Source organism: Podarcis vaucheri (genome assembly GCF_965113315.1).
Source record: "Podarcis vaucheri genome assembly, chromosome: 16".
In the NCBI taxonomy this organism is placed as follows: Eukaryota; Metazoa; Chordata; class Lepidosauria; order Squamata; family Lacertidae; genus Podarcis; species Podarcis vaucheri.
The window spans coordinates 3,191,203-3,212,881 of NC_138754.1; the positions used below are offsets into that span (position 1 = coordinate 3,191,203).

Sequence of the window (21,679 nt, forward strand, 5' to 3'; positions counted from 1 at the left end):
AGATGGGTCCCCTTTGGCCTTTGCAGATCCTCAAACGGGACCCGAGCAGAAGAGACTTATTCCCTCCTGCAGTTCCCAGCAACTGGAATCCAGAAACATGACTGGCTCTGTCTGTGGAGACAGAGCATGGCCATCAAGGCTAGCGGCCAAACACAACAGATAAACCTCTTTAAAGTGGGCTGGCTCTCTTTAAGACCAGAGTGGGGAAGTCTGTGGCTCTCCAGCTGATGTTGGACTGCAAAAGCCCAGCCCCCCCCCCAGCATCTTCCTGAGGGCCACACCTCCTCCTCCTGCTGCTGGCTTTGCCACAGCCCTTTCTTCCTCCCCTCCCTGACAACGCTTCACCCATCGCCGTTTACCGGATGTTGTTTTTGAGCCTCTTGGTGCAGTGCGGGCAGCGGAAGGACGTTGGCACCTTGGGGAAGTTGAGCAGCTGGTTCACCTTCCCGCCGTCCCGGCCGTAGTAGAAGTCGTCCACCAGCATTATCAGCTTGCTCTGCGCCCCGTCGCCCGTGCCGTCGCTGTGCTCAGAGACTTTGGCTGGCGGCGAGAGGGCGGGGATGGGGGTGGAGGAGGGGGGCGACGCGACGGCGGCTGCTTTCTCCGGGGAAGGGGGCTTGGGGGCTTGGATATTTGGTTCAGACTCCAGGGGCTTCCCTTTCTTCAGGAACTCCACCATTTCAGGGCAGCAGTACTGAGGAAAGAAGGAGGAGGTCCTCGAGTTAAGGTTAATATATGAATGTAAGACGAGAGCTACTGGATCAGGCCAGCCCAGCATCCTGTTCTCACAGTGGCCTACCAGATGACTCTGGGAAACCTGTGAGAGGGATCTGAGCACAAGAGCACACTCCCGTCCGTTCCAGCAACTAGTATTCGGAAGCATCCCTGTCTCTAACTGTGGATTTGCTTAAACAAAGGTCCTTTCGCCTTTCAGTCCTGAATTTCACTGCCTGAATCAACTTTGCAGGGTGACATCACCACCGCCCCACTCCCTGAACTCCCAGTTTTTTAGCAACAGCCATCGACCTGAGCTTCTGCTCTGGGCAGACACCATGGTCCTTTGACTCTATTCACGGCTGCCAGCAGGGTGTGACGCTGAAATGGCCTTGATCTCATAATTCGGGAATTACTTACACACATATGACCTCTTAAAGCTTCAGTGACTCTAAACTGGGCATTGCACCGGGGACAGACTTTCCGCCCGCTGTCCTGCAGGTCGAAGGCGGGGATGGGGGAGGAGCTGACTGTAATAGGAAGAAAAAAGGAGAAAAGGTTATGGCTAGCATCCAGAAGCCCTGCAACTACCTTTTTGGACTTCTCGCTTGGGCTGGCCACATTTTTCCTTTCCTTTCCCCTGGATCTCCCTTCCCACCCTATGTAACAATGGAGGACAGAGCTATCCAGGCTGTGCTGTCAATTCTCCCATAGTGCACCCCATCTGTTTCATGCACATAGGAATGGAATTGGGAGGGCATATTTGCATGGCACCACCCCCAGAGTGAGTGGGAGGAGTCACCCACGTAGTACCATCCTCCATCACTAAGGAATTCCAGTTTTCTGTGCAATGGGCGGAAGTGAAGCTTGATGCTGTGGTTTGGGACCAAGTTACAGTCGGAACCTGCCCAAGCCCAGGCTGCTGGCAGAGCTTACCTTTCTGCGACGAAGACTCCGAGATGCCTGCTCTCTGGGGGACATGGGCCGGGCTGTTGTTGGAGACCACAATGGGGCCCGAGCTCTGGCCGAGGGAAGGGACCGTGTTCAAGGTGTTCACCAGCTTTGCCACCTCGTTGCTGTTCTCCCCCGTCACCCCGGGCCTTTTCACCGTCACGAAACTTGCAATGCTCACTGTCAGGGAAACAAGCGTTTTTAAGTAGAAGAACAGGGAGATGGAGCAGAATGTTTTTATTATTATTGTTAGATGGAGAAAGCAGGAGAGGGCTGGCAAGCTTTCAAGGTATGTTACAGGGCAGACAAAGCAGTTAATAGAAAAACATTAACTATATTCCCTTTGGAAATATAGACCCAAGCAATTTCTGCATTTTGGTAACAAAATGCAGGAAGTGCATTCCTTCCACACACACACACCCTTTCAAAAGAGATGAATCGGTAGACAGAGCATCTGCTTTGTATGCAGACGGTCCCAGGTTCAACCCCAGGCTGAGCTGGGGAAAGGACTCCCATCTGCTGCCAGTCAGGGTAGACAATTCTGAGACAGACGGAGCAAAGGTCTGACTTGATATAAAGCAGCATCCTAAGTTTCTTGGAATGAAAGACAGATAAAGGCTTGCAAGAGTGAGAGACGTATCCTGTAAGCCTGCTGGAAATGGCAGTGACAGGAAAGCAGTGGTCTATCCCTTCCCTCTAGTAGACTGGATTTTAATATCACTTTATTTCCCTCCTTTGACTTGACATCTAAGGAATAGTAATAAGCAACTGGAGAACATTGGAGCCCATTGGTCATCGGCCTTTGGATGGATTCACTTAAATACCTTTTGTATATATGGAAGCGAGGTGTTATTAACAGGGATGTTGCAGGGACAATGTTAATAAGCAGGAGCTACTGGGCTGGGTGCCCCAGGTTCAAATCCCTGCTTACTGGGTGACCTTGGGCCCATCTTTTCTCAGCCTGAACGATCTCACAGGTTTCTTGTGTGAGGGATGAAATGGTGGCAGTGGGATCATGTATGTGCTATCCCTGAGTTCTTCAGCAGAAGGTTTTCTTCTTCCCTCCCCATCCCTTTTTCCTTTTGTGCCATGCCTTTTCAGGCTGTAAACCTGAGAGGCAGGGATTGTGGCATTTTTTAAAAAAAATTGTCACCTGTTCCAACTGAAGAGTAAATGCATAGATGCTTTAAATAATTTTTTAAAAAATGTAATTAACAAATAGTCTTGTAATGCACTGGTTAAAATCAATCGTTAATCGACACAAGCTGTTTTTCTTATATTTGCTTACTTTCACATTTTGCCCTTCCCTGGAGTAGAGCGGAAGTGTTTTTCCTTAGCCCACCTCCCAATCAGATGGACAAACACAGAGCATTTGCTGTGCCATGAGCCCCACATAATGAAGGGGCCGCAGCAAAACCCGGGGGCCGCAATGTTTCCCAGCTCCTCCAGACAAATGAGGACCAAAGTAATACCATTTTCCTTTTTCTTTCATTTTTAGTTTCCCTCTCCATGGGAAGTCTTACCTAATTTGGGGTTAGTAGCTTGAGTGGACTGCCCTGGCTGCTGTACAGTTAACTGTCCCAGTGCGGTTGGCTGTGCTGGAGTAGGAGTGGTGGTGGTGGAGGAGGTGCTGGGAGAGGACTTACTTTGCGGCTGCGCCTGGGACTGCGGTACTGTGCTCCGGATGGTAAGCGTGGCTGGAATGACCGTCGTGAACGTGTTGGAAGACGGCCGGACCGGCATGGCCGGACCAGGTCTCACCTGGGCCATTTGGGAGAAAACCTGAGGGACGCCGACTGCAGGCTTCACAAACTGGGTGCCTGGGGCTGCAAAGGAAAGGAGGGCACAGTTACCGTCCTGTCGGTCCTCGAGACTCTCCTAAAACAAAACTTACTAAGGAGGTTCCATTCCTCCGATGGATCAAATCAGTCAGCTTGTTCATTTCCATTAATTCTAGAAATTCTAATCAGTTCCAGGAGACTCTCCTGGAAAAATTATTACTGCTGTTATAAGGAAGTGCCCTTCCACTTATGGGGCAAATCAGTCAACTTGCCCATTTATGCTAACTCAAGGCACTTTAGAGCCATCTCCATACAGATGGAACAGGAAAGTCTCTCAATTTCTCACTGCGATTAACCAGGGTTTTTGTTTTGTGTGGTTTTTTTTTTTTTTACTAAATACATGTATCCTGCAAACACATCATCCTCAATCCAATTAAAAGTTACAGACACTGGTCAAGAGGTGGCCATACTTTGTAGATCATTGCAATAGGAATCTAGGAAATACTAAGCTTGGAAGACATTTATTACCTGCCCTTCACCCTAAGGTCCAAGCAAGGGCAGGTTACAACACTAAAACACAATATTAAAAACAGTTTAAAACAACTTGCTCCTATTGGCAGAAATATTATTTCAATTACATATTGGGCTGTTGATGTTTGATAAGATTTAAAAACGGATTTTAATGTTCTTATTTTTAATGTCTGTATGACACAAACTGCACAGGCTGAAACCAGGGGTGGCGGGAGATCGCCTGTGGTCCTCTAATTGCTGCTGGACCAAAACTCCCAGCAGCCCCAGCAATTAGAACGGCCATTGGGCAGGGATGAGGGGCTGGGAGTCCAGCAACATTTGGAGGGCCACAGATGTTCCCCACCCATAATCCATAAGAAGGCAGTCTTCCCTACCCCCATCATGGAAAATGCGCTCTCTCTTTTCTCTTGCTTTTAACAGAGGTACGCAGGAAAAAACCCCTGCAGACTTTAAGCCATGACTTCGGTCAGCCATGAATCCTGGTTTACCATGCAGTGCAAACTGGTTTTGTGGCTGAGACCTGGTGTGGCCCCCACTCTCCCTCCACCTCCTGCTACCCTCTTTCTACTCCTGTACTTTTTGTCCCGCCTTTGATAAGCCTGCCCTCGCGCTGCATTTTTTGTAAACCCATATGAGGCAGAAAGATGCTAGATAAGCGAACCTCTAGGATTATAAATATATGAAGGTAATATATTCATCACACTTTCTTTGGCTAAAGAGACACAGGTGCATAGGAGCTCTGTACCTTCAAAGGAGGCGGGGCTGGGACTACGGAAGCCCCTCCCACTGAAGGTGGCAGCAAAAACGTGAAGCTTTTCGCATAGCCCTGCCTCTGCAGCCCATACTCTGGTGCTGGAGGGAAATTTCCTGGGCCTCTTTTCTTCCCTTTTGACACCTACGGGCCCAGCAGCCTGACCCCTCCTCACTTTCACAGTTCCAGCCTCTGCTTTACCTGGGACAAGGGTAATGGGCCGCACTGTCTGGCCTTGCTGTACATTCAGGACAATCCCAACCTGGTTCATCGCGTTCTGCACAGGCCGGACGTTTCGCACGGGGAAACCCTGCAACGTGCAAGCAAAAAGAAGTGGCTTTAGCAGGCTTATCTGAACAGCAGGCCTGGGAGCAGACAATGAGGACTGCTGCATGCTGCAATTCCACAGGAACTAAGGGACCTGAGTAGGCTTGTCTAAACACAAATGTTTTTAGCAGTTAAATGGAATACAAATTGTACAAATAAATTAATTGTGCAGAATTTTTTGACATAGAATTGTGCAGACTGGCACCGTATTATAGAGGTTTCTGAATTATTATAACATTGAGTAAAAAGTGTACACAGCTCTGGGGATGAGTGGATTCTCTTAACATTTCAGTCAGCTCATTGATCAAGGTGTCACCCTGCTGGCCCAGTCAAAGTCTAGCACAGAACACAGTGACAGGCCAATGGTACCATCCACCAGCTCCAAATGTGAAAAAGAAATAAATGAACTACACATCTGCACAAAAACAAACCAGGAATGTGCCAGGTACTCATAAAGAGTTATCAGCAGAAGAAGAGCTCTGTCGGATCCTCAATGTGGCAACATACAGAGTGGTCCAAAAGTATACTCCTTTAGAATCCACTTTCTTTGTGCATGACTCAAGTTCGCCGTCATCATTCACAATAACAGTATAATAATCCTTTTATCTGACTCCACTATTCTTTCCAACTGCCAGCCTGAAATTTAACTGCCACTTTGTTGTGTGTCAGTGATGTGTACCCATATAATCTGTTGTGGTGAATTCCACTGATTCAACTGTATACCTACTTTGCGGCCACCCTGTACTTCCTGCAAGAGCCAATGAGATGCCTTTGGAAAATCCATAGGCTGGGCAAGAAGGGGGGGGGGAGCATACCCTGTTGACTGCCCCCCCCAGCAACTGGTATCGAGAGGTAGAAGAGGTGCTGCCCCTCCCTCACCTGAGTCGTGATGAAGATGGGCTGACTGGTCACCGGGGAATTGGTCACATGGTTGGCGTTCTGCATGACCTGCACCGGCCGGAGGACTGGTTGGGTCATCACTGTGCTGAGGCCAGAGCCTGGGTTCTGCGTGAGGATCAGAGGCTGCCCGCCTTGCTGAACTAGAGGAGTCCCAGCTGGACAAAAGAGAAGGACAAGTGGGCAAAATCATCATTGTCACCTGCCCTACAACTTCCAACTTCAGATTAGCTTTGTCACTTCAGGGCCAAACAGTGGCTTGGAGGACTGGTGGTGGAGTCAGATGCAAAATGGCGCTCCAGCAGGATGGAGCAAATTATCTACTGCATATACACTGGGATTCCCAATATTATTTGAGGGAAAATACAACTTCTTAAAGTGGCATCAAAGCATGAATGTGGCAAATGTGAAAGTGGGTCATTTACTTAATTGGCAGGATTGGTACTGGCCACAGAATCCCATTTTCCTTGGCAAAGTATTAGGGTGAGTGGGATATCTGAAGTGTGTGGCCTGCAGATCCTAACACTTGCCCCCAAACCAAGATCCTCCCATCCAAAGCCTCTCCCCTTACCGCTGTTGTTAGCAAAAAGCGTCACTAGTGTCTTCTTTGTGCTGTCGCTGTTGGGTCCTCCACTGCCGCTGACAGATGTGGAGGTTGTGAGGCCGCCACCAATGGATGCGTGAGCGACGATCGGCATTGGGGTGGCAACTGGCTGCACGCTCACCGAAACTGCCGGGAAGGAAATTCAAAATGGTTTACTGCCTGCAGGTATGGACAGAGAGGACATCCACATGGCTTAGCTCCTTGTGCAGAAACACTTAGTGACTGACTGACACCAGGAAGGCACCTTCACTCTATTCCTTTCGGCACCTGCTAAAAAAACCATTTTTGTTTAGGCAAAGTCTATCTAGACATCTGGTATTTAGCTCATCATTGATTTTAATTATTGTTTTAATGTTTTAAACAGTTCCCTTTAACTATTCTTACTGATAATTTCATTGTGATGAGGCTGCATTTTAATATTTTAATGTTTCAATATTTTAATTGTTGTATTTTAATCTTGTTTTTAAGTTGTATTCATTCAACTTGTTTTTATTATTGCTTGTTAGCTGCCCTGAGCCTGGGCTTGGCTGGGGAGGGCGGGGTATAAATAAAAATTATTAATTATTATTATTATCTTATTATTTCTGTAAACCACTTTGAGATTTTTTGCTCTTTCTTACAATGAAGCAGTACATAAATTTTGTGGGGAAAAATAAGTATCTGCTAACAATGAAAGGCTCTGGATCTGAAATCCAGTGCAGCAGCACTGGAAGGGAACTAACAGGATGGAATGGTCCTCCATACCAAAAATAAATAAATACATAAATAAATAAATTTGCTTACTGAAAATAAAATAAAAATCCCTGCAGACAGAAAATCAGTATATGATGGAGCCTTATCTCACTCTACTACACTAGTTGTCTATATGCAAGGATTCCTTCTTTATTAGAGGAGAATCCAAACAGATGAATGAACCCCCACCTTCAGCATGAAGAGTGAGCCTCCACTGAAAGTAAACAAACCAATAATCCCAGCGCAGAGAAAATTAGCATGTCATGGCTGAGGGTGAAAGGTGATAGCTTTCTACATGCAGGGACATATTTGGTTTCCTGTGTAGAAGCAGGCTGGGAATGTCCCTACCTGAAAGTCTGGAGTTGGCGTAGATAATACTAGATGGACAAATGGTATGGTATGGTATAGGGCAGCTTCCTATTGACCTCTCCAGAACCATGGGGATTGGAATATTGCTATTATTTTTAAGGGAATGTCCACAGCTTGGTGGTGAGTCATCTGCTTTGCATGCAGAAAGTCCTAGATTCAAACTTCGGCACGTTCAGGTAAGGCTGGGAAAGACATATTGTCTGAAACTCTGGAGAACTGAAACAGTCAGTGTAAATTACAGATGGGTAGCCGTGTTGGTCTGCCATAGTCAAAATAAAAAAAATTCCTTCCTGTAGCACCTTAAAGACCAACTAAGTTAGTTCTTGGTATAAGCTTTCGTGTGCATGCACACTTCTTCAGATACACAGACCGACTGGGGTTGCGGCGCTGTGTATCTGAAGAAGTGTGCATGCACACGAAAGCTTATACCAAGAACTAACTTAGTTGGTCTTTAAGGTGCTACAGGAAGGAATTTTTTTTATTTAGTCAGTGTAAATGATACTGAGCTAGATGGGCCCAAAGGTTTAGAGAATAGCTTCTCTCTCTGTCTCTCATAACCTTAGAACTTGGGGATATCCAATGAAGTTGAACACTGGAAGGCTCAGGACAGATAGAAGGTAAAGGTAAAGGGACCCCTGACCATGAGGTCCAGTCGTGACCGACTGGGGTTGCGGCGCTCATCTCGCTTTATTGGCCGAGGGAGCCGGCGTACAGCTTCCGGGTCATGAGGCCAGAATGACTAAGCCGCTTCTGGCGAACCAGAGCAGCGCACGGAAACGCCATTTACCTTCCTGCTGGAACGGTACCTATTTATCTACTTGCACTTTGACGTGCTTTCGAACTGCTAGGTTGGCAGGAGCAGGGATCGAGCAACGGGAGCTCACCCCATCGCGGGGATTCGAACCGCCGACCTTCTGATCAGCAAGTCCTAGGCTCTGTGGTTTAACCGACAGCGCCACCCGCGTCCCTCTCAGGATAGATAAAAGAAAGTATTTCTTCATGCAGTGCATAGACTATGGAACTCGCTCCCACAGGAGGCAATGATAGCCACCAAGATGGATGGCTTTAAGAGAGGTCTGGACAAATTCTTGAAGGACAAGGACATCAATGGTTACCAGCCAGAATGGCTAGGCTCTGCCTCCACAGACAGAACCAGCAACGCTTCTTGAATACCAGTTCCTGGAAGCCACAGGAGAGGAAAAGACTCTTGTGTTTGAGTCTTGCTTACAGGTTTCCCACCGGAATCCAGTTAGGCACCGTGAGAACAGGCCATTGGCCTGATCCAGCAGGGTTGTTCTTATGTACCTGCAATCATATAGCTCAGAAAAAGATCGAACATCTCACCAGCTGCTTCTCAGAATCTAAGACCCAAGTCTCACATACCAATCTCAAATTGAAGCTATTCTTTATATCAGCCAGAAGGCAGGGAAGGAGCAAATCAGAACAGCCAGACAAGAAGACAAGCTATTAAATGTGCCAATCTGTCACACCCACAAGGATATTAATAGCTAGGGAAGAAATAATGGGGTTTTCCCCCCTGTGTCTTTGCATGTAAGACTAAAGAACAGAGACTGAATTCCATTGGTAAAGGGGTTGAAGATAAAACTACCAATATCATAGCATTCTTATACAACTCTACAGTGGAACCACATTGGGAAACAGTTCTAGTTAGTTACCACACCTCAAAAAGGATATTGTAGAGGGCAAGCAAAATAACCAGGACTATGTGTGCAATACTGGACCAACTCTCTTTCCAGGAAAGGTTACAACATTTAAGGCGCTTTAAGTTGGGAAAAGGGGTGAATAAGAGACGTGATAGAACTGCATAAAACAATACATGCTGTGGAGAAAGTGGACAAGGGTATGTTTTTCTTGCTATCTCATAATACTGAAACTCAGGGCTATCCAAGCAAGCTGAACTGGGGGAGATTAAGGTCAGACAAAAGGAACGACTTCTTCAAACAGTGCACAGTTTAACTGTGGAGTTCACAACCACAAGAAGGGGTGATGGCCACCAACTTAAGACAGCTTTAAAAGGGGACTGGCCAGATTCATGGAAGAATAATGCTATCAAAGGCCCGCTAACCACAACAGCTTTGTACAACTACCTTCCACTGCTGGGAGACAGGATGTCTTTGAATGCCAAGTTATAAATGGGGAGAGGTGCTGTCACATACAGGTGTTGCTTGTGGGCTTCTCAAGGGCACCTGGCTATGATTATTATTTATTAACTGTGTGCATTACTCCCACCAAAGTCTTTTAAGGTGACTTACAAGATACAAAATAGGAAATACAATTTAAAAATCCATAAATACAACCGCATAGGAATATCAACGGCCATTTTACAAAGCTGTGCAAAAAGGGTTCCCATAAACAACATTAAAATCTGTCAGCAGAAGAAAGATGATAACTCCCCAAACCCTAAAAACCACATCACTGTTGAAATTAATAGAACTGCTAACGTTTAGTGAAAAGCCAGGGAGATTACTTGCCAGGAAGTATGGCTGGAGAAGAGTACTGGAACTCTCTGCTCCGCTAAGAGTTGACAAGCCTTTTGCTAGTACAGTCATACCTCGGGTTGAATATGCTTCATGTTGAGCGTGTTCCGAGTTGTGCTCCACAGCAACCCGGAAGTAACGGAGCGCATTACTTCTGGGTTTTGCCACTTGCGCATGCGCAGACGCTCAAAATGACGTCACGCGTATGTGCAAAGCGACACGCGCATGCGCAGACGTGTCGTCACTAGTTACATTTGCTTCTGTATGCGAATGGGGCTCTGGAACGGATCCCATTCATATCCAGAGGTACCACTGTAATAAGGATAATTCTGGAAGGACCACAGCTCAGTGGCAGAACATCTGCTTTGCATGCAGAATGTCCAAGGTTCAACCCCACCCCCTGGCATTGCCAGGTAGGGCTGGGAATGTCTTGTCTGAACCCCTGCAGAGCAACTAGAGTCAGCGTGGAGTCAGAGTTATACAGATCAATGCTGTCTGGGTATATGGCAGCTGCCCATGTTTCTCTTATGAATTAATTGTCAAATTCCAGGAAACTCTTGTTCCATGCCCACCTGGAAGTGACATACATAAAGGCTCGATTCATGCATTGTGAAAATGGTGAGACACAAAAGCAATATTTCTTTTTTTAAAAAAAGCATTTGGAAAATGAATGCTGCAGTACATCAGATTGGAAGGCAGATGAATTATTTAAACTGGGTATGGATGGCATACCACCCGAAATGAAAACTGCCAAGCAACGTAATGTAGAATTTGTGTATCGTCTTACATGAGTTTTGCTTTTTTAAAGAAGGAAAGGAAGAGGGTCGTTACCTGTTGCGGTTTTGTCAACCGAATTGTAATCTTCAACCACAGAGTCCTCGATCACATCGCTGATTTTCTGCCACGGCTCCAGCTCCTCCTCCTCACATTCCATAAATAGGTCTGTGTCCGCCATCCTGAGGGTGGGGGAGAGGGAAAAAAAATGTCAATCTGTCTTTTGTGGGGAAATGAAGAACTGAGACCTAAGCCAGGAAAACATATGCTATCGGTCCAATGGAACGGTTCTCAAACTTCCTTCCCTCTGGAAACTCTCTCCACGTTCAATGAATGTAAGAAGAGTCCTGATGGATCATCTCAGTGGCCAATCAGATGCAAATAAGAAGTCCGCATAAGGTGGACATGAGCACAAGGACACTCTTCCCTCCACACCCCGTTTCCAGCAACTGACAGGCACCATGCCTCTGACAGTAGTGGTTTCAGAATGCCTTATGCATTCTAGCGGCCCCCAATTCTTGATCATGCTGGGAAGTGTTCAACACCTGCCTAAGGCTGGTCAAATACCAGCCCTGCCTGTGTACTGAGATTGTCGGAAGGATCTCTTCTCTGTATTCCACCGCTGGGGGAACGTGGCTATGTGGTAGTGCATGGCGGGGCCTTCAACGTGGTGGCTTCCCAAATGGGGACAGCCCTTCCCTTACAGGTAGAGCCAGTTCCAAGAGCATTATCATTTCACCGAGGCATGTCAAGTTTTGTAAAGCTGATGGCTGTTTTAACCTGCTCTATTGTTCAATGGTATATTTCAGCATGTTGTTTATTATTTGTTTGTTTTTATCTGTGCCCCACCAGAGAACAGATGAGAGGACAGATTATAAATATTATTTAATAACTAAAGTAAAGAGGAAATATTGTCAGACCTTCCACAAAGCCATGATGCTGAATGTGTTTGAGGAATTGGCCCAATGCCTATTTAGAACAACTGCTAAACTGAAAGTTTAAAAACTGGCTTTGTGTTGTTTTTAAAATACTTGCTGTTACTTTGTTTTGCTTCAGTCATTTAAACTGTAACCGTAAGTTGGCTGTGATACATACTATCACATTTATATAGCTTTGAAAGAATTATTATTAGTACTTCATTTCATGAATATTACAACAAAATACCCATCAAACCAAATTAAGACACTGCGGGAACTCTTTAACTCAGGGGTCAGCAACCTTTTTCAGCCATGGGCCAGTCCACCGTCCTTCAGACCATGTGGGCCGGACTATATTTTTTTTTTGGGGGGGGGGGAATATGAACAAATTCCTATGCCTCACAAATAACCCAGAGATGCATTTTAAATAAAAGGACACATTCTACTCATGTAAGAACACCAGGCAGCCCCTACAAATAACCCAGAGGTGCATTTTAAATAAAGGGGCACATTCTACTCGTGTAAAAACACACTGATTCCCGGACCGTCCACGGGCCGGATTTAGAAGGCGATTGGGCCACATCCGGCCCCCAGGCCTTAGATTGCCTACCCTGCTTCAGCTGGTGCCAAGATAACATTCCTTCTATCTAGTTCTTATTTTCAACAAATGAGGAGTACAGAAAAGAAGAAATGTTCCTAAAACGACGCCTTGAAAGAGTGAAGGTGATCAAAGAAACACAAGGATTTTACGGCTTATTCCCATCTACATCCAGTTCAACAGAAATTGTGACCGAGGTGTACTCCTTTAGCAGTGAGAGTGAGAAGTTCGACACTGAAGGAGGTACAAAATCTCTGGTTATGGCTGAGATAACTGGGTATGTGACCTGTGAATACAATAAAACATGGTGGATGACCTATGTGCTGTCAGTGGACTATTGAGACTACTGAAAGTGAAGAAGGAACCGTGACCTTCTTTAACCCGCCAGGACCAGTATCACCATCTGTTTACCCATCTAGCCGGGATGCTCTTAAGGTAGGGTGAGTACAAGTTCCAACAAGGGTCAACCAAGAACTGCAACTGGCCGCACTTACACTTTGACAAAAAATGAAACGTTGTGTGCAACAAATGCTCTTGAAAAGCGTTTGGTGTGAAGTATAAATAATGGAAGAATAAATGTTTTCAGACCCGTTTCATGTGTAAGGTTTCCACACACACACACACACACACACACACACACACACACACCATAATTTAGTTTGATATGCATTTTGTTGTAATGTTCATGAAATGAACTACTAACAATAATTCTTTTAAAGCAATTCTATAACGCGACAGCAAGCCATCACTCTACTTTGGAACATGTTTTTAAAAGAAAAGCCTGACTAGCTTTTCAGATACCTTTTAATTGCATAACTTTCTAAAGAAATGCCTGGAGTAACTGATATTATAGTTTGAAGTCTTGTTTCTTCAGTTATATTTTACTCCAAGAAGACCCATTTATCCTAAATAGAACCCAGTAAGGCAGACATGTATGTACAGAATGTTTTTTCCAATGTGATCCCATTAAGAGCCCAAGATGAAATTTTGCAGGTAGATCTTGTTGTTGTTGTTTAGTCGTGTCCGACTCTTCGTGACCCCATGGACCAGAGCACGCCAGGCACTTCTGTCTTCCACTGCCTCCTGCAGTTTGGTCAAACTCATGTTCATAGCTTCGAGAACACTATCCAACCATCTCGTCCTCTGTCGTCCCCTTCTCCTTGTGCCCTCAATCTTTCCCAACATCAGGGTCTTTTCCAGGGAGTCTTCTCTTCTCCTGAGGTGGCCAAAATATTGGAGCCTCAGCTTCAGGAACTGTCCTTCCAGTGAGCACTCAGGGCTGGTTTCCTTAAGAATGGATAGGTTCGATCTTCTTGCAGTCCATGGGATTCTCAAGAGTCTCCTCCAGCACCATAATTCAAAAGCATCAATTCTTCGGCGATCAGCTTTCTTTATGGTCCAGCTTTCACTTCCTTACATCACTACTGGGAAAACCATAGCTTTTACTATACGGACCTTTGTTGGCAAGGTGATATCTCTACTTTTTAAGATGCTGAGGTAGATCTTAGAAATATTAAATAATCAATACAATATTTTTTGAAAAAGCTTAATCATTAATTTTTGATCACTTTTTAAATTTTGTAACTTAAATCTAAAATTTAAAGTAAGTCCATCTTTTGACATATTATATTAAAGCCCATGAAGTTCTGAAGAAATTGGTGTTTTAGTTTTGACGTATCTCAATGCTGGGTTGAGCTTTTAAGATTTTTGTGTACTCCAACAAAGCCAAAATTGTCTTTTTTAAAAAAAAATCCAAACCCTCATAACTCACAAATGGGATGAGATAAAAAGCTAAAATTTTAGATTTAAACTTTGTTTTGATCATTCAACAAGTGTACAAAATATTAAGAAAATTGGATGACAAGGTAAAAAAGTTGGATCACTTGATATGGAATGAACCAGCCGAGGTGCCACATCCAAAAAGGTATTCTCATTGGTAGAGAGAGAAAGTGGCAAAGAAGAACCACCCCGTGAACTCTCTCTGCATTCAAAGCTTGCTGAGATGGTTCAAAGTTATAAACGATTCACTGCAATTGTATTTTGCTTGTTTGAAGCAAAATTTCACAATGCTGTAAACAGTTAACAGATTAGTTGGGATTTTTTTGGTTGGACAGTGTTCTCGAAGCTACAAACATGAGTCTGACCAAACGGCGGGAGGCAGTGGAAGACAGGAGGGCCTGGCGTGCTCTGGTCCAGGGGGTCACGAAGAGTCGGACACGACTCAACGACTAAACAACAACAATTAATTTCAATGTGTCTACTACTCTATTGCTATATTATTTCAACAATTTGCATACCGTTTAATCACAGTCATCTCTAAGCAACGTGCAAGAGAATTTGAATGGACTGTTTCCATTTTAGCTGGTTGTGTTAGTTTGCATGATTCATTTTATTATTCCTATGTGCTTTTAACCAGCTCAAAACTGGCATGGAAGTCACCATTGCAGATGCTGCTTTGGTTGGAAAGATGTTGTAGCAAGCAACTAAAAGTGAATACAGAGACTTTTGCCATTCGGCCTCCTGCCTTTCAACTCTTCAGATAACACCTCTTGGCTTAAATTCCACCTTCTTGTGGATGATTCCATTTCCTACCTCATGAAACTTTTACTCTCTGTCCATTGTGCTATTTGCCATCAACTTCTTGGTCACCTACTGAAGCCAACTCCCTTTGACTTCCCATCATGACTCATCCTCTTTTCCTCACAGCCTCCGTGGGTCCTTTGTTACCGGGGTTTGCATCCAACTGAGGTCCATTCATTTCAGCGGGTCTGCTCTGAGCAGAAAGCTGGGTGCTGCTCAAGCGATACTGCTGTTTTCAAACCCCTTGGGTCCACATTGATCAAAGGCAGGGAGCCACAGGCCTGGAAACCAAATACAGCTCTCCAAGCCTCTCTGTCCAACCCTCAATATTCTCTCCAGGCCACACACCTCCACCAGCCTTACTTCATAGCCTACTTGAATCTTTTTGCTTGGTTGGGATGTCCCATTGAATTCTGATAATTCTCTTGGTTGTCTGCATCAACATCTTTGAAGATTTGAGAACAAACATAGCCTGGGATCAAGATTCACTGGTCTACCTACAACCCCAGCACATTATTTTAAACCTCCAGAAATCTTCAAGAACTGCGAAGAGGCAAATTCTAAGCAGCCCACTGTGTCCAGCCTCAAGCACAAATTTGTACCACTTCCACACACCAGTTCAACTAAGTAGAAATCTTCCCCATTTCTTCCCTTCAGTCTTCCTCCCAAAGCCTTTGCTGTACATAATTTTGAGACCCTAAGGCTTCCCTGATTCAATCCAATTATTTAATCCAAGTGATAAATAATGCTAACATTTTGCTTTCTGCCACCGCACAAGCAGATGCTCGTTCACAAACATGGACCCAGAATGTGCTAAATATATCACAAGGTATCTTTTTTCCCCTTCTAAACCAGATTCGAACATATTAGTGGTTTGTTCTATTAAAACAGACCTTTGTGGGCAGTAAGTAATTAAGTTACTGTACTTAGTGTACGTAATTGATTAACAACCTGGCACAAATAATAATAATAAATGCAGACCACTTCCTTAACTTAAGCAGCCAAACCAGTTTTAAATTTTCTTACAACAAGGAAAGGAATCATTCCATTATTTTCAAACTGAGTGCCATGAAAAATGAAAACAGTGTTTATTATTTACATATACAGACTGGTTGTTGTCTGAGATCTCAAAGCAATTTACCGTACAATGGATAGATATGAGAACAGTAAGTAAGTACAATAAAATCTTCCATCAAGTGATTTCTAAAACAAATATATAAACAATATCCATACATAAACACAATACTCACGTAAATGAAATAGGGGAGCACTACAAGGCAGCACAACGTAATATTTCAACCAGCTAAGACACATTGTCATTACACCCACTCACTTGGTCCACTCACCTTCCATGTAACCACCACACTCCTTCACTACCTCAACCAACCACTCATACATAAAGCACTCATACTCAATATTATAATTACAGTATTATAACCCACATACAAAGGATATGATGGATGTACCCACTAACCAAGCCTTCACTAATCTGAAAACCTCCAGATCTGGATGGCTGTGGGTGATGGAAATTATAGTTCAAAACAGAGGATAGCACATTGGTGAGGTTTCTGCTCATCTATACCCCTTGAAGGAGGGAGGCCGTGGAGTGTTGATCAAAGTGGACTGGACAAATCCATTGAGTAGGCTATCAATGGATACTAGTCATGGTGGCTATGCTTTGCCTCAACAGCTGGAGGCAGTAATGCTTCCAAACACCAGTTGCTAGAAAACCACAGAGGGGGAGAGGGTTATTGAGCTCAGATCCCTCTTCCAGGTTTCCCACAGGCATCTGGTTGGCTACTGTGAGAACGGGATCCTGGACTAAATGGGCTACTGGCCTGATCCAGCAGACTCTTAATGTGTTCTTAATCCCACTCTAATATAGGCGGGCGCTATGGCCCTGAATGAGGAAGGACACAAAGGCTGACTCAGTTCACCTGACAACTGTCATGGGGGGGGGTGTATCCCTGAAGCATCTAATGCTGACCAATGCTCCCTTGCTCCTTTCACATCAACACTATTAGGTGAAGCTCATTAACTGCGTTCCCATTTTTTTCCCCAACCAGCAGCATCAAACCCTGTGCGCCACTGTTAGTACGTCATACAAGATGATCAGAGTTAATAAGCCCACGTAATATAAGAAAAGTCCCCAAGTGTTACAATGCTCCGTGCACACACACACACACACACACACACACACACACGGAAAAAGAATGGCTGAAAAATTGCTGAGGAAAATGAGAGGTTAGAACCATCATACTCATATTTAGCTTATTGGTTTGGTCCTGAACTTTTTTTAAAAAAGCAAGGTTCACATGGAGGAGAATTTCCTTCACCATGGGCGATCAGATGTGTGGCTATTTAAAAAGCCTGTGTAAAATTACATTGTAATGATTGCAACTGGAATAAACACATATTATTCCACTCCTTGCTACCACACATACACATACACACACACACACACACACACACACACACTTCCCATTTGACTAATTTTAAAATATAAGTCCCCTTGGGACAGGCACCTCGCCTTTTATCTAGAAAGAAATGCATATTCTTCCTGTGGTTACTCTTCTCCTCCTTCTGTTGCCTCTTCCACCGGGGTTGGCCCCAGTGGTTGGAAAGGTTGGGAATTTGCTGGGGGCCCACACTGGTGGAGCGTGCGTGTGTGTGTGTGAATAGCAACAGCACCTCCCCGCAAGACCTACTCCTCCTCCTCTCCACTATTGCAACCTCCTTGCTTGTTTATCAGCCTCTTCACTCTGGTCCAGAAAGTGTTAGTGGTGAGAAAGTGGATCAGAAATGACACTCTCAGGTATCCTGTTCGTTCTCTGCTTGTCAAGCAAGCAGCTCTGTTGCCATGAAGAGGAAGCGAAGGAGATGTTGATGATGGTGGAGAGGAGGTTGTCTGAAACCTGGAGCCAACACTATCTCCCACGTTAAATATCACACTGGACCTCTTGTACATCATAAAGCATCATGCACATTGACAATGCTACCAGCAAGTAAATACCCAGAGATTGCTATGGTGTCACCTCTCTCAGAAACCCAGTGCACTCAACAGCCAGTATTTAACCGAGACCTCACAACACCCACGCAGGTTGGCAAGGATACACACTTGATCAACAGTAACAGAAGAATGGGGGGGGGGAGGATGCACAGGGACCATGCTCCAATAAGAAGCAACTCAGGAGCAGCCAGCCAGCCAGCCAGCCAGTCTGTCTAGGAAACTGGTCTTCCTCTTCCAACCAGGAGCACATAGTGCCAATCTGCTTTTAGCATACAGTGGTGCCCCGCAAGACGAATGCCTCGCAAGACGAAAAACTCGCTAGACGAAAGGGTTTTGCGGTTTTTGAGCTGCTTCGCAAGACGAATTTCCCTATGGGCTTGCTTCGCAAGACAAAACGTCTTGCGTTTTTTGCAAGTTTGTTTCCTTTTTCTTAACACCCTTAATACAGTTGCGACTTGACTTCGAGGAGCAACTCATAGAACGCGGTGTGGTAGCCTTTTTTGAGGTTTTTGGCAATTTTTGAAGCTTTTCCAAAACTTTTCCGACACCGTGCTTTACAAGACGAAAAATTCGCTAGACGAAAAAACTCGCAGAACAAATTAATTTCGTCTTGCGAGGCACCACTGTATTAAGAGTCAGGATGATGAAAACAGATTATGCCTGGGTGAAACACAGTGCGTGGCTTGTTTACTGACGGTTGTTATCAAGGGGTATCACGGCCATAACCACAGAGTTGAACGGCTGTGGATATTTTGACAGAAAAGCAGTATGTAAAAGATACAAAGTGTGTAAAAACCCTAGATGCTGCAAGGCAGCCTGAGAACAGTGGATAGAAGGAATTTGTTTACAGCAAAGGTGTATAAAGCTGAGTTGTTGGACTCCATCAGTCCCCACCTAGCATGGCCAGCCAATGGTCAGGGAGGATGGGAACTTGAGTCTAGAGATACCTGGAGGGCCCACAGACACCTGCATTACAGCAGTCACCAAACCTTTCAGACCTTTAACCCTAACACACAACATAGGACCAATCTACTTCATAAAAAACCCCTGCACACACTTATTATTATTGTTGTTGTTGTTGCTCCCCCCCCCCCCGCTTTTCTACTTCCTGCCTTTTTTCAATCTTTCCCCTTCTCTTAAAAAAAATTCCAAGAAGAAAAGAAAGATAGTGATGTCACAGTTGTGCACTCTAGCCCACTAGTAGAAATCCAACAATTAATTAGACCAGGGCTGGGAAAACTTTGGCCCCTCCAGATGTTGTCTGGCTCAAACTTCCATCAGCCCTAACCATCATGGCCAATAATCAGAGACAGTGGGAACTGTACTTCAGTAACATCTGGCGAGCCACAGGTTACCCACCCCTGAAACAGAATTAGGCTTACAATTCCAGAGGGCTGGCCACATTTTGTAAGAATAAAAAACCAAGGATCCAGTGGCTCCTGAAAGATTATCACGTTTCTCATGCTATAAGGTTTCTTGGGCTAGAGACCACTTTTCCAAATCTGACCAAGTGGCCTGTGGTCCTCTGAAGTGACAGTGTTTTAAGACGCCACAGGACTCAGCTGTTTGAAGCTACAGGGTGGTTAAAGGGGGAGCTTATTTTTAGCAGAAAAAGGAGAAAGGAAGGTATTTTCCTGGGATTGGCCAATGTGTGTGTGTGGAATTTCCAGGCTGCACATCACTGACAAATTTGGTTATAGTGCTCCCAAAATCAATTAACTGATTGTTAAATTTATTGCCCACTCTTCACCAGCAGGTCCCAGGGTGTGGTTCCAACAATTACAAATGGCACCTAGGAACATGTAAGATTTCTCCCCTTACTCCAGCAGCAACTTGGAATATTGAAGGTGTACATGGTTTTCCCAGTAGTGATGTATGGAAGTGAAAGCTGGACCGTAAAGAAGGCTGATCGCTGAAGAATTGATGCTTTTGAATTATGGTGCTGGAGGAGATTCTTGAGAGTCCCATGGACTGCAAGATCAAACCTATCCATTCTTAAAGAAATCAGCCCTGAGTGCTTGCTGGAAGGGATCGTGAAGCTGAGGCTCCAAGACTTTGGCCACCTCATGAGAAGAGAAGACTCCCTGGAAAAGACCCTGATACTGGGAAAGATTGCAGGCACAAGGAGAAGGGGACGACAGAGGACGAGATGGTGGGACAGTGTTCTCGAAGCTACCAGCATGAGTTTGACCAAACTGTGGGAGGCAGTGGAAGACAGGAGTGCCTGGTGTGCTCTGGTCCAGGGGGTCACAAAGAGTCGGACACGACTAAACGACTAAGCAACACCAACAACATGGCACAGAAAGCTGCCTTATATTGAATCAGATCCTAGCTCAGTACTGTCCACACTGACTGGCAGTGGCTCTCATGGAAGTGCAGGGAGTTGAACCCGGGACCTTTTACTCTGTTTTACCTCTAAAACAGAGCTGTGGTCCTTGCCTCAAAAACAAAGCAAGATTCCAGTCCTCGTGATTCTGAATGATCGGCTGATTTGAAGAGGGGCATAGGAAGCTGCCCTACTGAGTCAGACAGTATTATCTGCACTGACTGGAAGCAGTTCTCCCAAGATTTTAGGCAGGAGTTCTTCACAGCCCTAGGTGGAGATGCTGGGGATTGAACCCAATATCTCCTGCATGCAAAGCAGCTGCTCTACCACTGAGCTGCAGTTCCTCTCCTCACATTTTCATCAACACATTATTTTTTTTTTTAAAGGATATGTTAATAATGTCATACTGGCCAGAGGGGTTAAGGCTGGATGGTTCTGGAATGCAACAAACCAGTCCCAGATCCAATTTCTCGTGACGCATTTTTCAGGCCAAAGAGTCTACGACTTCCTCAAAGTACTGTTAAGAGAAGAGAAGCTTTCCAACTCAAAAGGTCCATTTTCCTAGCAGGAGAGTCTGATTCAACAAGAAGCATGGCACCTGGGAGAACTCCTGGGAAAAGGTGGGTAGAAGAAACAGTCACCTGACAGACAGCAGAACTGGTTTAAAACACACACTCAAAGGTTAGTCTTAAAGGAACTGACAAGATACTACACATTGTTCAATTACATGCATGTTTACAGAGAAATTCAGTCAGACTGCAGCCTTGAATGGAACAGGATTCTGCAGAGGTCAGACCTAGGGTCACACACTATTCAAAATCCACATTAATTACATAAACTAGGGGTAGAGACTTTTTCAGCTTGAGATGCACATTCATTTTCAGGCAAGCTTTTGAAGGTGACATGTCTGCAGTGGGCAGGGCCAGCGGGTAAAATGAGAGGAGCAACTAATAACAATTTCACCTATATACGTTAAGTTAGTTTCTGCACACACACAGCATTCTGTATCCTCTATCCAGAACAGCATTATCCAGAAGAGGCATTATCAGACTTCAACAACATATTCCAGCCAGGCAAAAGCACTGGGGGTGTAAAGCAGGGCTACTGAGGGGTGTTGCCTAGGAAGCAGGGTGTATACTCTCAAAAAGGGTTATGAGGGCCAGAGAGAGAGGACTGGAGGGCCACTTTCACCTCTTCTGCTTGAGGTTCCCCACCCCTGACATATATGCTTATGAAAATGAGACAAAAGTAGGAGGACGTGCAACCATTTCTGAGGAAAAATTCAAAATGATCTGAAACGAAGGAGAAATCAAGATGCA

At 45.0% G+C, this 21,679-nt stretch overlaps 1 protein-coding gene across 3 annotated transcripts in view; it reads right to left on the reverse strand.

The window, feature by feature from the left end:
• Positions 1-21,679, reverse strand: part of POGZ (pogo transposable element derived with ZNF domain) — a 35,587-nt gene that overhangs the window by 10,870 nt on the left and 3,038 nt on the right. For 2 of the 3 annotated variants that reach the window (XM_082202044.1, XM_082202045.1), the window contains exons 2-9: positions 10,987-11,111; positions 6,524-6,682; positions 5,935-6,110; positions 4,930-5,038; positions 3,189-3,491; positions 1,651-1,845; positions 1,135-1,244; positions 360-694 (exon numbers count right to left, since the gene is read on the reverse strand). In XM_082202044.1, coding sequence (XP_082058170.1) covers positions 360-694; positions 1,135-1,244; positions 1,651-1,845; positions 3,189-3,491; positions 4,930-5,038; positions 5,935-6,110; positions 6,524-6,682; positions 10,987-11,110 — 1,511 coding nt within the window. In that variant the 5' untranslated portion in view covers position 11,111. Of the gene's footprint in view, positions 1-359; positions 695-1,134; positions 1,245-1,650; positions 1,846-3,188; positions 3,492-4,929; positions 5,039-5,934; positions 6,111-6,523; positions 6,683-10,986; positions 11,112-21,679 lie in introns of those variants that run through there. The other variant, XM_082202046.1, reaches the window with a different exon arrangement.